This window comes from Liolophura sinensis, chromosome 3 (assembly GCF_032854445.1).
Source record: "Liolophura sinensis isolate JHLJ2023 chromosome 3, CUHK_Ljap_v2, whole genome shotgun sequence".
NCBI lineage: Eukaryota > Metazoa > Mollusca > Polyplacophora > Chitonida > Chitonidae > Liolophura > Liolophura sinensis.
Window position 1 is genome coordinate 631,314 of NC_088297.1, and position 17,125 is coordinate 648,438.

The 17,125-nt window shown below is 42.0% G+C and overlaps 2 protein-coding genes across 2 annotated transcripts; one reads left to right on the plus strand and one right to left on the minus strand.

The window, feature by feature from the left end:
- The first annotated feature begins 9,257 nt into the window (after positions 1 to 9,257).
- On the plus strand, positions 9,258 to 10,322 carry LOC135463923 (alpha-(1,3)-fucosyltransferase 4-like). The gene has a single exon (XM_064741387.1). The coding sequence runs from the start codon at positions 9,258 to 9,260 to the stop codon at positions 10,320 to 10,322; it is 1,065 nt and encodes a 354-aa protein (XP_064597457.1).
- Positions 10,323 to 11,351: 1,029 nt separating this feature from the next.
- On the minus strand, positions 11,352 to 16,361 carry LOC135463924 (mu-type opioid receptor-like). Its single transcript, XM_064741388.1, has 3 exons — positions 16,088 to 16,361; positions 14,706 to 15,259; positions 11,352 to 11,387 (listed from the first exon to the last, which is right to left on the minus strand). Exons 1-3 carry the CDS (start codon positions 16,359 to 16,361, stop codon positions 11,352 to 11,354), a joined length of 864 nt encoding a protein of 287 aa, XP_064597458.1.
- Between the last annotated feature and the right edge of the window lie 764 nt (positions 16,362 to 17,125).

The window sequence follows — 17,125 nt, forward strand, 5'->3', positions numbered from 1 at the left end:
CAAACCACAGCTTGACCCAAAACTGACTGCATTTCAAAGTTTATCGGTTTAAATAATTCGCTATCCAAATTCCTGGATTTTTTCCTGGTTTTGAAGGAATTTAACCTAGTATTGTTCTTTATCGAGCTTTCTTACTGTATAGCGTTCGCCTTGTATTGTGTTTAAACATTGATAAATGTTGGAATTTTCTAGTTAAAAGATGTTTATTTTTCGAAACAATCGGGTCTGTTCATGCACCGTCTTAATCAAGCAGACTAAAATGAAGTCCTATAGAATCCTGTACAATGACAGTGACTGGTGCTAGGAAATTGCTGACAATCCTGTACAATGACAGTGACTGGTGCTAGGAAATTGCTGACAATCCTGTACAATGACAGTGACTGGTGCTAGGAAATTGCTGACAATCCTGTACAATGACAGTGACTGGTGCTAGGAAATTGCTGACAAAGTAATATTACGGAGACATATGTGACATGGACGGCAGCTCTCCGGCAGCCGGGGAGCACCTATAGCTCTGAGATCGGTTGGCCATGTTCCAAGCTTAGCTTCCATATTAATATGTGTTTCTGAAAGCTAAACTGGGAAGAATGAAACAGATCTTAGGGGCCGATTCCACAAAACCATTTCTGACTGAAGTCAAAATTTGAAATACGATCACCAAGCTTATTTCTCCTGTTTTACAAAGTGAAATTTTGTCCACACAATCATTATTATCTTAAGCTAAATGTATCCAAATTTTACCTTTCAGTACCAAAAGCTGAGAATTTTGGAAATTTTGACTTAAATTAGAAATGGCTTTGTGGAGTCGGCCCCAGATCTAGGAAACACCGTATATGTTATGTATAGGATTTGTTTTTTGCATAAGCTGATCTTCCTTGACTTTGTCTATTTTACAGGTCACCAATTACAAGACATATATGTACGCCTACATCTGCATGACACGGACATGTTTATAACACGCACGTGAAGTTTAAAGTGAGATATCAATAAAAGCAAGTAATGTTGATTTACAACAGAAACTGAAGAACATCAGGTAACTGTTACTTCTTGTAAATAAGGAGATTCATATTTATTTTAATTGCGTCGAGAAATGATTTGAAAGTCGGTTCTTCATCTTTAAAGCTACATTTGTGCATGCGTTTGAACCATTTCCCTGGTAATATACAATAATTCGAAAGGGAATTTCTTTTTTGGACGCCGCCGCCCATAGTATTATGGTAAATTTGTTAAAACAGTTTATCACTTCTATGTCTCTTTCCACTATTCCCCATTTTTTCCAGAATACACCTTCCGTTGGATTCCGCTACGTTTGTTTATTTATTTATTTGATTGGTGTTTTACGCAGTACTCAAGAATATTTCACTTATACGATGGCAAACACCATTATGGTGGGTGGAAACCGGGCAGAGCACGGGGGAAACCCACGACCCTCCGCTGGTTGTTGCGAGACCTTCCCACTTACATCCGGAGAGAAAGCCAGCATAAGCTTGACTTGAAATATACAGCGACCGCACTGATGAGAGGCTCGTGTGTAATTTTACGCTGCGCTAGCGCGTTAACCATTTCAGCCATGGAGGCCCCCACTAGCGCGTTAAGCAACTGAGCCACGGAGGCCCCCGCTAGCGCGTTAAGTAACTGAGCCACGGAAGCCCCCGCTAGCGCGTTAAGCAACTGAGCCACGGAAGCCCCCGCTAGCGCGTTAAGCAACTGAGCCACGGAGGCCCCCGCTAGCGCGTTAACCAACTGAGCCACGGAAACCTCCGCTAGCGCGCTAACCAACTGAGCCAGGGAGGCCCCTAGATTTGTTTAGATTCGAATCTTAATACACATCTTAATTCGTGATAATACTTTTCATACAATAAAATGTGTTTTGTGACTAGTAACCAAATGTAGACGAAATTCACAAGTCGATGTCATATTTTGGGGTAAAAATGTCGTTTTGAATCTGCCCAATACATTCGAATTAGTAAGAGATCAATAGAGCGTAAATCCTCCATGTGCACGGATAATCTCCACCCGCGTCTCATTCCTCTGTTTGGACGCCGGATGTGATCATAGGTAAAAGGAAGTGTTGATCTGAATCCGTCAGAGAACATTTCACATACTTGATCTCATGTACAACCACTGCAGTCGCCTTTACACGTTCTTTAACAACTGGAAGCACGCAGCATCAGGATAGAGTGGTGGGGTTAAGAAAAATGTTAAGCAACACGAATGGTGATTAAGGTTTTTTTTCTGTGAGTGGCGATATATGGTTTATGATTTCTTAGAACGTCACAGAGCAAATTAAGCTCCACAGTCTTTATCTGTTTTAGTGACACATGACGTTAGGCTGGTATTTCATTTCAAATGAGAGACGACTGAAAGTTTTCAATAGAAGATTAATAAAACGATTAGATATGATTGCTTTCACCAAAGACTTTAAATGTCGTCCTTGTTCATACCTCGCTTGGGACTCAACACTGATAGGTTAGAGCAGTTGAATAATGTGACATGTCTGGTGTCTTCCGCATGATACTTCAGTGGCAGCAGCACTTTTGTCGGCATAGACTCGCCCTGCCACAAGAAGATACATTATATGTACACACACTTAATGTTTCCTCTTCGTCATATGACTGAAAACCCCACGCATACATACATCATACATACATGTACCAATAATCTGAAAATTATAGGAAAATATATACACATACTTTGCCTTACATTAACAAGATATTACGAATGTCTGGTACACATGTATGCCCTTGTTGGGATTTGAACCCGTGTCCTTGGAATGCCAACATGGATCTGTAACCAGTAAGATTTCTCAAAGGACGAGACAAGCACACATATGTATGTAGTAATCATGCAGCCTGTACTGTTGTAGACGCATGAATAGAATCCCTCAAGTTTATCGGAATGAAATCTAAAACGGAACAGTTTTTAATCGGGACAACGCATGGCCGAGTGGTTAACGTGCTAGCGTTACTCCTGAATACGGCGTCAAAGATGAACAATACGATAAATGCATTAAACTTCTCTGACTATATAGCACATATTGCTACAGTGTAACAGAGGTTGTAAACTTTTGCAGGCGTAATTCAGAAGACGTTTTTGAAGGTTAGTATCATATGTTATATGTTGGGGTTTGTCTATCTCTCATACCAGCCAATCAGTGAGGATCTTGTATGCCCCCCCCCCCCCCCCCAGACACACGCACACCCCACCTCACCCCCCCAAAATCAACAACAAAATAATGAAAACTCTGTCTAATGTCTGGTTTGGTGGCTTTATCTTGGGGCTGTCCCCTGAACATATAGCGTTATAAAGTTTTAGAGAATTTTTAGAAAAGCTAAAATACCAGGACATATCACTGAAAGTTTGGTTGCAATAATGAACCAGAGCTTTAAAATATTTAACGCTAAATGGACATTTGTAAAAGATATGACTGAATAGGTTCGTACTTTATAGCTTATGTTTGCGCTGCAAAAATAATGACTCCTTTGAATGTATTTATACTTCAGATATATTTCACCTTTCAGATTACAAATCAATTCTCTATGTTTTGAGGGTGTTTGTCAAGGATCTGTGCCAAATGTATAATTTCCCCGAATATCTGGATGACCTATATTTGAAAATGTATATGTGTACCCAACTGTGATTCTCTGTGTTGTGCAAATAAAAATGTATTTAAAAAAAAATAATATTAATTCTTATACGACGGCGGCCAGCCTTATGGTGGGTGGAAACCGGGCAGAGCCCGGGGGAAACCCACGACCATCCACAGGTTGCTGGCAAACCTTCCCACGTACGGCCGGAGGGGAAACCAGCATGAGATGGACTTGAACTCACATCGACTGCATTGGTGAGAGACTGCTGGGTCGTCACGCTGCGCTAGCTCGCTAACCAACTGAGCCACGGAGGCCCCAATAGCGAGTCTAACACTAACACTAACATCGGTTTGCTCAGCACGTTACCGGTATTTGGGATACGTATATCGAACTGCTTATCTCTGCACCCCATCATGTTTTCTTGTTACTGTATGGAAACATTTTCCTGAGGTACGAGAAAACTTTTAAAACATTTCTTATGCGTTGTGGCAAATCCTTGTTCCCTTTTACCTACATAATGAAATCTTTTTACTTAGCCATCGACCAGTAGGCCTATATTATAATGACGTTTCTCAATTTTCAACTTTAATGAGACAAAAATATACCGTACTTTCTTCAAATACAACGACCATGTATTTGTATAGCTGTATATCTGTATCAATCACAACGTGAGCATCTAAAGTGTTATCGCGTTAGAGCTCGTTTAGCTCTCCGGACGGCCGTTTCCTCCTAGCAATAATGCTGGCCGCCGTCGTATAAGTGAAATATTCTTGAGCAGGGTGTAAAACACCAATCGAATAAAAAAAAATAAATAAATAAATAAACCTTGTAAAATGTATGGATTACATGTCACTTCAATCTTGTATGTTCTGCCTGTAAAGGTTTTGTGATTGTTATAGCTACATAACTTTCGGTGAATGCCTCGTTATGTTTGCAAAAAGTATACAAACGCTCGGTGCGTTGTTTGTTTACGGTAAGAGCTGAACCGTTTTTGGGTATATGGCTTAATGGCGATGGATTGTTATCACGTGTATCCAAAACATTGTGTGATTTGTTTTAGTGGCTAGGAGGTAAGATTGGCAGCACCCAGAACATTCCAAAATTTCCTGTCGCAGCAGACGGGATAGATATAAGCTGAGGAGTTCCCCAAGGAAGTGGTGGACTACGAAACAGGGCTTAGAACACGGGTGTAAACGTGTTCACGTAGGAGAAAAAGGTACGCTTTAATATGCAGTTGAAAAGTCTTTTCGGCCTGGCCGCCCGGCTTCGGCTTGTATGTACATTGGGACTTCGCGGTGCGGACCAACAGCCGGCCATCAATAAAGAAAGCAGCGGCGAAAATATCGGTGTCCTCATCATTCTCACCTTTGCGGGCGACAGGGATAAAACCCCGGCTAATCACGCCGAGGCGGTTCTGTGGATGTAACAACCCGTTCTCGGGCCGCTGTTCTCATCTTAAGTAAAAAGTTTACAACCTGTACCTATAGAGGTCGTTGACTAGCTCATCGTACATTGTACATGCAGCTGTCTGACGGAAAACGTCTTTACCAAGCACGTTCACCTGATCACGGTTCAGCGGAGCGCGACTAATCACCTGATTGTGTCGTTAGTTTTAGGAATGCTGATACAACAGTCGTTTCCTGCCCAACAGATGAGCAATTGCCTTACCTATAAACCATACATTCAACAGTAATATGATGCCTGTCATCGCAAGTGATGGTCTGCCAGCAACCCGCGGATGGTTGAGGGTTTCCCCCGGTTGCCAAGTTTCTTTCCATCATAATGCTGCATGGCGGCTGTCGTGTAAGTAAAAACTCCGATCAAATAAATTCTGTCATATCTGTCTTAATGTAAGCAAAAACTGTTGCTTTAAAATAGAGGAGATGCAGCAAAATATTGTAAAGTGTTTTGTAAATTATAGGCCCACGTGTGTGTGTGTGTGGGGGGGGGGGGGTAGGGGGAAGAGATTATGGCTTCATAACACGTGTAACATGGACAAAACACACACCAGAGAAACAATGCGAAAATTTTCCACCATAATGCCGGCCGCCGTCGTATAAGTGAAATATTTCTGAGTACGGCGTAAAACACCAGTCAAATAAATAAATAAATAAATCTGCATGTGGGAAACCCACGATTTCATTTCTCCTACCCATTAACCACCAGTAGGAGGAAAACCTTCTCACCTATACGGAGTAACCCACGACCATCCGAAGACTACCTTAATCAGTTTTATAAAATAAACGAAGATGTAATGTATCGAATTAAGAGATAGACATAGCGGTTGATCATAGGGCAAAGCAATGTAGAAGGGACATGGTAACTTAAGATATTTTACTTTAATTATTTATTTATTTGATTGGATTTTTACGCCGTACTCAAGAGTATTTCCCTTACACGACGACAGTCAGCATTGTGGATGGAAGAAACCCGACAGGGCTCCGGGGAAAACCCACGATCAACAGTAATTAAGTTTAAGGCATTTTATAGAATTACTAATCACTCACTACAGGACAAAGGTAAAATGCCGTGTATACGAAGTGGAGCTCTTTTTTTTTTTACCTCACACGTGTTCATTAGTATTCATACAATGTGGTGGATTTGACACGGGATAATAATCGAACAGCTTAATCTGGTATCTCATATATACTTACACTCAAAAAAAAAAATCTGGTAATTTTAATAGAAAGTCTGTTGTCTGAGTGATGCTCGAATGTATTCTGTTATTGCATCGGATTACTCTGTTTAAAAAAAGACACATATTCTGTTAATTCAACATAAAGATTCTGTTAGACTAGCAGGATGTTCTGTTGAATGTGGCCGAATATTGTGTTATAATAACAAAATACATTATAGTATCACTCAGAAAACAGATTTTCTGATAAAAATAACAGGTTATTTTTTTGAGTGTAAAAGCGGCTATTTGCTCAATCAAGTTATCCGGAAGCTGTGCGATCCACTAATTGTAACCTTTCAGATTGATTACATGTTACAATGAACAGGATGCACAGTACTTCATTCAACTGGATAGTCACACACGGCGTACGAACAGGTGTAATTTTTCGGCAAATGGTATAGGAATGTTTGTGATAATTTTGACTTTATACGAAAAACCCAAGTCTGTACCAGACTGAAAGCTACAGCGGGCGGAGTACGTGCGAAGGACCTCGAAGGACGTATAGATCTGTACCCGACTGAAAGTTACATCGGGCTGATGATGCAAGGACGGGCACTCACATGACGTCATTGCATGTAAGCCTACCTATATGCACGTGAAAGGGTGCATCGGGTTGTCGTTTTACAAACAAACCGAGTACACGGAGACTCAAACACTTTTTCACATATTTGTTAAGTTTTTGTTTTCTCGTATTACTGGATGAAACGTATTTTGCGTGGAGTTTTTGCTGTCTTCCAGACCATTGAGTCCTTCCACCAGAGGACAGTTTGGTTCATCAACTAGGGCTGTAACTCTGGGATAGAAACTTCTACAAGCCGTGTATAGGAAACTACGTAAAATGTCGTTTACAGACAAATGGATAGGCTGGCTTGGACGGATGAAGCCGAATAGACAATACGTGTAAGTATACGGTCATTGGACAGCACAGAGACATTGCGGAGAACATGTAGGCCTACAAAAAAAAACCCTCAAGGTAAATGTCAGTGACACCAGATGCTGACATGAACGTCCGTGCAACTGTGACCCGTTTTTCTCCGTGGCTGAAGTGGTCAGCACGCCAGCACAGCGCAATGACCCAGCAGCCTCTCGCCAATGCGATCACTATGAGTACAGCTCATGCTGGCTTCCTCCCCGGCCGTACGTGGGAAGGTCTGCCAGCAACTTGATCGTAAGTTTTCCACCATAATGCTGGCCGCTGTCGTATAAATGAAAATTTTCTTGAGTACGGCCTAAAACATGAATCAATCCAAAATCAGTCTCTCTGGGCACCCTATATACATCTACGTTCGTATTAACTTTACACTCGTGGGGAATTGTCGGTACACCGCAATAACAAGCTGTGTTTTTACAATAAAGTTTGCTGGCGTGTAGTTTGGACTACTGTGAATTTTTCTGCAGGTGAGCAGCTCTCTGTAAATTTACAGCCACATGCGTAGACGTTGTTACAAAAACCAGATGAAAAAAGCTTGGTGAGATTCTGAATGTTGATGTTTGCATATACCAAGCTTTCTGTAAAATTCAGTACAGGGCATTTTATATAGTTTGCCATTTGGTCTTAAGTAATTAGTTTTACTGTAGTCATGGGTAGCTTTTAGGTATGATTAGCTAAGGATTTGGTATTGTGAGGTTATAGATATAATTAGGTCATAGGTTTGATTAGTTCTTAGGTATGATTGGTTCTTAGGTATGATAGATTCATAGGTATGACATGGCCCCAGGTATGATTAGGTCTTTGGTAGGACATGATCTCAGTTATGATTAGGTCTTAGGTGTGACTGGTATGATTGGGTCTTAGGTAAGATTAGATCTTAGGTATGATTGGTTTTGGGTATGATTGATTCTTAGATGTGATTGGTTCTTAGGTATGATTGGTTCTTAGGTATGATTGGTTCTTAGGTATGATTGGTTCTTAGGTGTGACTGGTTCTTAGGTATGATTTGTTCTTAGGTGTGACTAGTTCTTAGGTATGATTGGTTTTTAGGTAGGATTGGTTCTTAGGTATGATTAGGTCTTATGTAAGACATGGTCTAAGGTATGATTTGGTCTTAAGTAGGACATGACCCCAGGTATGATTTGGTCTTACGTAATACGTGGTCTCAGGTATGATTAGGTCTTAGGTAAGGCATGGTCTCAGGTATGATTAGGTGTTAGGTAAGACATGGTCTCAGGTATGATTAGGTCTTAGGTAAGGCATAGTTTCAGGTATGACGAGGTCTTAGGTAAGACATGGCCTCAGGTATGATTAGGTCTTAGGTAAGGCACGGTCTCAGGTATGATTAGGTTTTAGGTCGGACGATGTCTTAGGTCGGACATGATCTCTTGTATGATTAGGTCTTAGATATGACGAGGCCTTAGGTATGAGCAGGTCTTAGATATGATATCGTCAGTATGACGAAATCTTAGGTATGACGAAGTCTTAGGTCTGACTAGGCCTTAGATATGACGATATCTTATGTAAAACAAAGTCTTAGGTAAGACGGGTCTTGGCCAAGACGGGGTCTTAGGTAAGACGAGGCATGATCTTAATCTTAAATATGACGAGGTCTTAGGTATAACCAAGTTTTGGGTACGATCAGGTCTTTGGTCTGAAAAGATCTTAGGTATGACGAGGTCTTAAGTATGACGATGTCTTAGGGCTGACGAGGTCTTAGGTCTGGCGATGTATTAGGTCTGGAGAGGCCTTAGGTCTGACGATGTAGTAGATCTGGCGAGGCCTTAGGTCTGACAAGGTCTTACGTATGATAAGGTCTTAGGGCTGACGAGGTCTTAGGGCTGACGAAGCTTTAGGAATGACGAGATCTGAGGCACGATAAGATCTTAGATATACATGTAATTATTTCATTGGTATGATCAGGTTTGCGAGACTGACACTCCAATCTTTCCGTAGTGTGATAATGGCAGCGTCATGAAGCATATACCACAGCACTCACTCAAGACTTAACCAATGATTTGTTTCATGTTACAGAATCTCCGCACTGTTTATTTCCGGAATGGCGGGTGTCTTTATTTTCACCAGCTACATCGGCTCAGGGAATTTGACACTTTTGATGCTGGAGAAAGGAATTTCGGCAGACCTAACTAGAACAGAGGCGGAAATGTGCGTCCCTAAGACGCCTCTTATCGTCGTCATAGACTGGTCTGGGTACAACATCGAAGGACCTAAGGCGTATTTAGCCGAGGGTTGTTTGGTTACTCGTGACCGCTCACTCCTTAACCACAGTCAAGCGGTCCTTATTACGCACGGCAGACAGCGCAAAAAGGATTTCCCCAAATTTCGCCGCCCTAATCAACGCTGGATTTGGTACATGGATGAGAGTCCATATAACGGTTTCTACGGGCATGAATATGGTTACAAAGCCATCAGGGATATGTTCAACTGGACAATGACATATCGCACTGTATCGGAGGTTCACATACCGTACGGGTGGACAACGCCTCGCGAGACACGAGTACCGATTCCTAGCTCCATCGGTAACCGCTCTGGTGTAGCTGTGACAGTTATGTCGAACTGTAAGTCTTTAGTTCACAACGACCGCTTGAACTACGTGCTCGAACTGCAAAAGTATTGCGGCGTGGAAATCTACGGTAGGTGTGGAAATAAGATATGCGGCAGATATGAGAAAGGTTTGCCAATGACAAACTGTCAAGAAGTCGAAAAATTCTTGTTTTATTTGGCCTTTGAGAACAGCGACTGTAAAGAGTATATAACCGAGAAATTGTTCAGTCATGGATTCAGTATGGGCGCAGTTCCGGTGGTTATGGGCGCCCCCAAAGCGGACTATATCGCGATTACTCCCCCAAATAGTTTTATACACGTGGAGGATTTTACCGGCCCTAAACAGCTGGGGGAATACCTGACTTTCTTGTCGAAGAACAAAACAGAATATATGAAATATCACCAATGGAGAAGGGATTATATAACATCGTATCGCATACAATACGTGGATGATGAGCCCGTGTGGCAGGCTTTGTGTAGAGCGCTGAAGCTTGACACAGGGGAACCGAAGAGATATACAGATCTGGCACAATTCTGGACAACAGAAAACTGTTCTTAGGAGCCATTTTGTTTGCGTTCATTTTCGAATTTTAGCGGCATCATTTGTTTTGTTCAGTGATGTGTTCATGCATGTTTCTTTACATTTGTTCTTGACCATTTGCCGTTAAATTGCTCGGTTTTTGGTTTTCATTTCTCAGTTTATGCCTATTTACCTGTGGGATGATCAACAGCTCGGAATGTTAACAATCTGGCGGTCTAGTATCCTATGAATTGAAAAGCAATAACTTGACAGCCGGGAAAGTTAGTAATCGATTGTCTTCCGAAATTTTTCGAAAAGTATCCTGCATGGCTTACGATCTGAACTGACTTCACAATTGTTTAAAGAGTCGTTGTAAAACTGAAGATTTCACCGATGCAAAAGGTGTAAAACGCCGTATACTCTCTTGAACTATGCTCTCAAAAACTACAGTCTGTTAAATATAACAAAGAGCTGGTTGTCTGAGTGATGCCAGAATGTGTAGTCTACAGTAGATTATTCTGTCGTCACAGTAGATTATTCTGTCGTCACAGCTGATTATTCTGTTGTCATAGCAGATGATTGTGTCGTCATAGTAGATTATTCTGTCGTCGCAGCATATTATTCTGTCGTCACAGTAGATTATTCTGTCGTTACAGCAGATTATTCTGTTGTCATAGTAGATGATTCTGTCGTCACAGTAGATTATTCTGTCGTCATAGCAGAATATTCTGTCGTCACAGTAGATTATTATGTCGTCATCGCAGATTATTCTGTCGTCACAGTAGATTATTTTGTCGTCACAACAGATTATACTGTCGTCACAGTAGATTATTCTGTCGTCACAGCAGATTATTCTGTCGTTACAGCAGATTATTCTGTCATCACAGTAGATGGTTCTGTCGTCACAGTAAATTATTGTCGTCATAGCAGAATATTCTGTCGTCACAGTAGATTATTATGTCGTCATCGCAGATTATTCTGTCATCACAGTAGATTACTCTGTCGTCACAGTAGATTATTCTGTCGTCTCAGTAGATTATTCTGTCGTCAAAGCAGATTATTCTGTCGTCATAGCAGATGATTATGTCGTTGCAGCTGATTATTCTGTTCAATACAACACACATCCATTAATTCTGCATTATAGATTTTATAAGACTAACAGGATATTATCTTGAATTTGGTAGTAAGTCATGACTAAAAGCGAGCGTCACTCCAGAAGAATCTTCCGAAAATAACATCTATTAATCTTCCCCTTTATGATGACTTTCGAATGACCATGGTTTTAGACAAGATCGCCACAGTTTTCGGGGCACTTATAATCACAACGCGACAAAGGAGCCTCCAGAAAGCATGCTGACGTCACCACGCGCCACAGAAGCCTCCAGAAAACATGCTGACGTCACCACGCGCCACAGAAGCCTCCAGAAAGCCTGCTGACAATATTCAGTGAAGAGATACGTCGCCATGGTAAATGCCCTTGAGACAGCGTTGCGACAGCTTTATAAAACGGGCTTCAGAAAGCCAGCTGACGTCAATTGCCAAACAGTTGTGCATAGAATATATCATTTTGATTTTCGATGGACACTAATACGCTCAATTAAACAGACCTTTATCATGTGTAGATATAGAAGGACAAAATGATAGAAGATCAATTAACAGGCTGAATGGTCTAACCTGTGTGGACAAAGAACAACGCTTTGAGATTATCGAACGCTGAATAATTTACAAATATATTCCTATGTTTAGCGTGCTTCTGATTAAATGCCGGCAATGTGTGGGCAGGTGTTTAATTTTTAATTGTGGATATATCGAATTTCCCTTCAGCACCAGTAGAGATCCCACGACTCACATTGTATATGTATTTGGGGATTTTACTTCGGACTTACATGAAAGAACTTTTCGCTCGTATGACGACATGGAATCATTAAGCGCATGTGTTCCATGTGTCTTCTTGTGACAGGGCACAAGTAAAGTAATGTGCCAAAGACACCATACATGACACCTTACCCAGGCACATTAAACTGACACCGGGCCAACAAGTCAGGCAGCAACAAGTTTCATGTTTATGGTCGTTGTTATGGGTCGACCTGAGATTGATCCCACGTCTTTGAGGTGGACGCTCTAATCACTCGGCCACCGAAGCGGCCCCTGATGGTCTGAATTGACGGGTACATTGAAATCCTTATGCACGCCACGATTCTATAAATAACACATTTGTTTAACAACGCGCTGTACAAATGAGTTTTCAACTATGATATTCTCTACAGGCAAAGGTTTCACTGATGCAATGTGTGTAAAACGCCGTATACTCTCTCGAACGACGGTGGAGAGGCATAGTTTTTGGCTAGAGGAAACCCAAGGGTTTGGGCCTATGGGCCTACTAGCTCTCAAATGTAATCTGTTAAGTGTAACAGAAGTTTTGTTGTCTGAGGGATGCCAGAATGTATACAATTTGCAGCAGATTATTCTGTCGTGACAGCAGATTATTCTCTTGTTCCAGCTGATTATTCTGTTATATACAACAAACGTTCTGTTAATTCTACTTAAAGATTTATTTATTTGGTGTTCTACGCCGTACTCAAGAATATTTGACTTATACGACGGCGGTCAGGATTATGGTTAGAGGAAACCGCGCACAGCACGGGGGAAACCCACGATCATCCGCTATTTGCTGCAAAACTTTCCCGCGTCGGCCGGAGAGGAAGCCAACATGAGCTGGACTTGAACTCACACAAAGATTTTATTAGACTAACAGGGTATTCTGTTGTATATGACACATTATGTTATAATAACAGACTCCAGATGAAAACCGATTGCGCGGAGTACACCAACGACCTTCGGCATGTTATTGGCCATTATTCGCACGTGTGGTGTACCGATTTGCACACCTTCTTGGTGGACGACAAGTCAACCCCAGAGACCTCCAGACGACGTAAAGGTTCACATCAGCCTCGTTGACTAATTATTGTCAGTAAGGCATCTCGAACAGTTACAGCGGGGGAATATACAAATTCCCTTCCCAGTGCCGGGTTTGAACCTATATCTCATATAACCTGGCGATGGAACGATAAGTACGTTAATGGGCACATGAAAAGATTCGTTTTATTTCTTAACATAAGATGTGGTGTAGCACATAAAAGTACAAAAAAAAACTTCTCAGCTTTCTTCTTCGAGCGTCAGAATAGCTTTAGACTATACAGTTTTCCTAAGGCCCCAGAGGACAGTCCGGTAATTAAGCAGCCTGCTGTGGTGATGTCAACGGTGATAGTTGACAAGAGAGCCCTAATTGGCGTCCTAGCTGGTCCCGCGTTTATCGATGATGTCATTTCCAGATAATCCCGTCCATGGAAGGAAAATACGTATACAACAGAAGAGCCTTTCAACAACAGCACTGTGAACAGAATTTAAGCGATATACCCCAGAGAAATTCATCTACCATAAGTAAACCATTAAAAACCGTTGCAGCTCGATAATCGCCAAAAGCCATATCTAAAACGTCTTAAAACACCAGGGCTCGGTTATTTAACTCAGGGTTAATGACTAGCACCATTTCAAACAACATGACACATTTCCCACATGAGTATGTAAGAAATAATATATAAATAGTAAAAAAAAACCTGGTAACACCTGAGAGAGATGCAGTCAACAGATTTCTGTGATGACTGTTGATAATCTAGGCACGACATACAATTAAACGCATTATAATTAAAGAGGTACAGCGTAGAAAAATAAAACCAGAGCATCGACGGCAGTGTGACTGCCGTCAAATGGTCAAACGTAATGGATGAAATACGGCTTTTTGTCAGTTTACCCTAGTCAGGCTTTTATTCTGACTGTTCATGTAAATGCATAAATAGTGGCTCATTACTCGCCCCCTATCATGCACATGTACCATGGCTTAAACAGAATGAGGTGAAAAACTGCAGCGATGTTAATTACAATTTCTTAGACGGCACTGATCTAGAATTACTCAAAATCCTGTGTTGTCGTCACGTTTAACTTACAATCGTATTAAAACAATGCAATAGGGACCAAGGGCCTGTTTCACAAAACGGACGTCACGCTACGTGCACTTTCATGGCGACCAGCATTGTACGTTTTACGTCGCCATGGAAGTTACGAGGACGTAGCGCTTCGTGCGCTGTGTGCACGGGAGCCTGGTCACGGGGGTGCCCATATAGCCTACCTTTTAGTTTTTGACATTCAACTCTTTGCAGCAACGCGTACAAAAACAATGTCTAAATGCATCTCTAAAGTTTGTTGACATGACAAAATATATGACAGGGTGAGACGCATGGTTAGGCAGAGCATTAGACTGCTAATACAAACGTAGATGAAGTTTGATTTCGAATCCAGTGTACGCCAAGCGTCAGTGTCGTAAAACCTCACGAGGGTTTGAACTTTAAAGGGGAGGTGACAAACTATGAAGATGATTACTACGAGAACAAGCATCAGGATGATTCGGGAACGGGATTTGCGCCTTGCCCTGGTTCCCAGCCCCTCACAATGATTCTTGGACACCCGATTCCTTAGAGCCAGGATCATTTTACCGCAAAGGGTTGCCAGAATAGGAACGGGGACGAAGACTGAGACGCAAATCAAGGCGGTTTGGTACCACATGACCCAAGGAATGTCAAAGGCGATGTAGCAGTACGTTCCCTTAATGGTGGAATTTGAGCCTAGGATACTTTGCTGCACGGGAGCGATCCAAGGTTTGTGGTAGCCTATGTCGTGGACGCCGTCGGAAAAATTGTTGGCGTGGATTTCTTCGTACCTCGCGGCGTACCCGAACGGAATTGACACGGTTACTGTGATGATCCAAATGAGCAGGAGTACGAAGCAGACTTTTGGACGAGTCCACATACCGATGGTCCTAAGGGGGTGACACAACATCGTGTACCGCTCCACCCCTATCAGCAGAAATGTCAGGTCGCCACACACGGAAGAGCCTCTTTCGATGGAGCTGATGATTACGCCTGAAACAAGACCAAAGCAATAATGGATCAGAGTGGTTTTCCTGGGGAGCCTTTCTTGCCAGAAGGAATTCAGGTCCACGCTGTGTAGTTTATTGCTCTTCTTGGCTTTGCGATGACGATTTGCGCAAACTTAACATAGTACTCATACGGAATACAAGAGAACATAGTCACTACGACTTGGGCCCGTATCTTCATAACTCATAAAAAGATACCTCGTTAATCTTGATCAGAGATATGTTTCATTCTTCCCAGCCTGCTTCGAGAGATACAGATAAATGCTCTTGCATTCACGAAACCTGAAACTCGATCTTGTCGAGTGTGCTGTCCTCAGCATGTCAAAGCTGTTTAACGGGGCCTACGTGGCCGAGATGCTTAGCGTGTCAGCGCGAGGCAATGACTATGGAACCGCTCACCAATGCGGTTGCCATGAGTTCAAGTCCGGCTCATGCTGGCTTCTTCTCCAGCTGTACGTGGGAAGGTCTGTCAACATCATGAGGACGGACGGCCGCAAGCTCTGTCCGGTTTCCTCCCACCACAACGCTGGCCGCCATCTTATAAGTGAATTATTCTTGAGAACAGTGTAAAACACCAATAAAATAAATAAATCTCCTAAGACGGAAGAACACACCAACTTCATCAGAACTTCTGGATTTATACCTCTGTGACTGGTTCATTATCTTATCAGAAATATAGTTATACTTCCCGATGAGTGGGTCTTACGTTGGGTTATCATTTGTGGTATGAAGACTGTTAGAACATGAATTCATCAGTTAATCAATTGTTCAATCATTCAATGAATCAGTTCATAAAAAACGAATGTTAACTTACACAGACTCCTTCCCAAGATAGAATGATCACAGTTGTGAAGATCCCGTAACGTGACGATCGGTTGGAAAGTCAACGCCATCAAATCCGCCAGAGCCAGCGATGCCAGGCACAGATTGAACGAAGTGCGCATGCTCGGCAAGGCCAGAACGAGGGTGATAACGAGGAAATTTCCCACCACTCCTATGATGCTGATTCCCGCGAAGAGGCACGTTATCAGAATCTTAGCCAGAGGACTTAGAGTCCAGGCGTCAACATCTGTATGATCCACGTCCATGGTGACACGTTCAGTTTGCGCCACTTAAAACGTCATTATTGAAAGAAGTGACCTGATTGTATTGCCTTGAAAAAGGTGTGCAACTGTATATTCATTACCTCCCTAGCCAAACGGACAAAAGACAAACTCTATATAGTTTTTCCGCACTGCACCAGGTACATACGCACTGAACACTTACTCAGGAAATAATTTGTCTCATGACGAGAGAGAAACAATGTAAGCTTCGCTTAATGTTTCAACGCAAAATAAAGCTTACAGAAAAAAAGAAAGATATGCGAAGTGGAATGTATCCCGTTCAGTTGACATTAACAATGAAAAACTCTATGACTCTGAGTGCAAAAACTTTCCTTAAAATGCATTATATGGCAAATTTTAAGCGTCAAGGAGCTGTAGGTGTTGTAACAGACATGTAAGGCCATCAGATTCTAATTCAAGATGCTTGTACGAATGAAGCACTTTGAATATTCCTAATAGTCTTAATTAATGGAGTGTCAGTACACATTTACCATGAGCGTACATACTGACCGCCTCCTCTGCTATTGACAAAGTGGCGTTATGCCACAATCAGTCATTCATTACATGCATATGCCTCCAGTCGAGGTTGACATTCGGGAAATCCATACAGGCTTTGCGGGAACCACTGAGGAACGTTCTGAGACAAATGACTAATTCCTGACAAACTGATGACGAATAATCTATATCCACAAATATCGATTACGTGACAGAAATTTCCAAGTCACAGGAAGAGGAAATACAGCCAGATT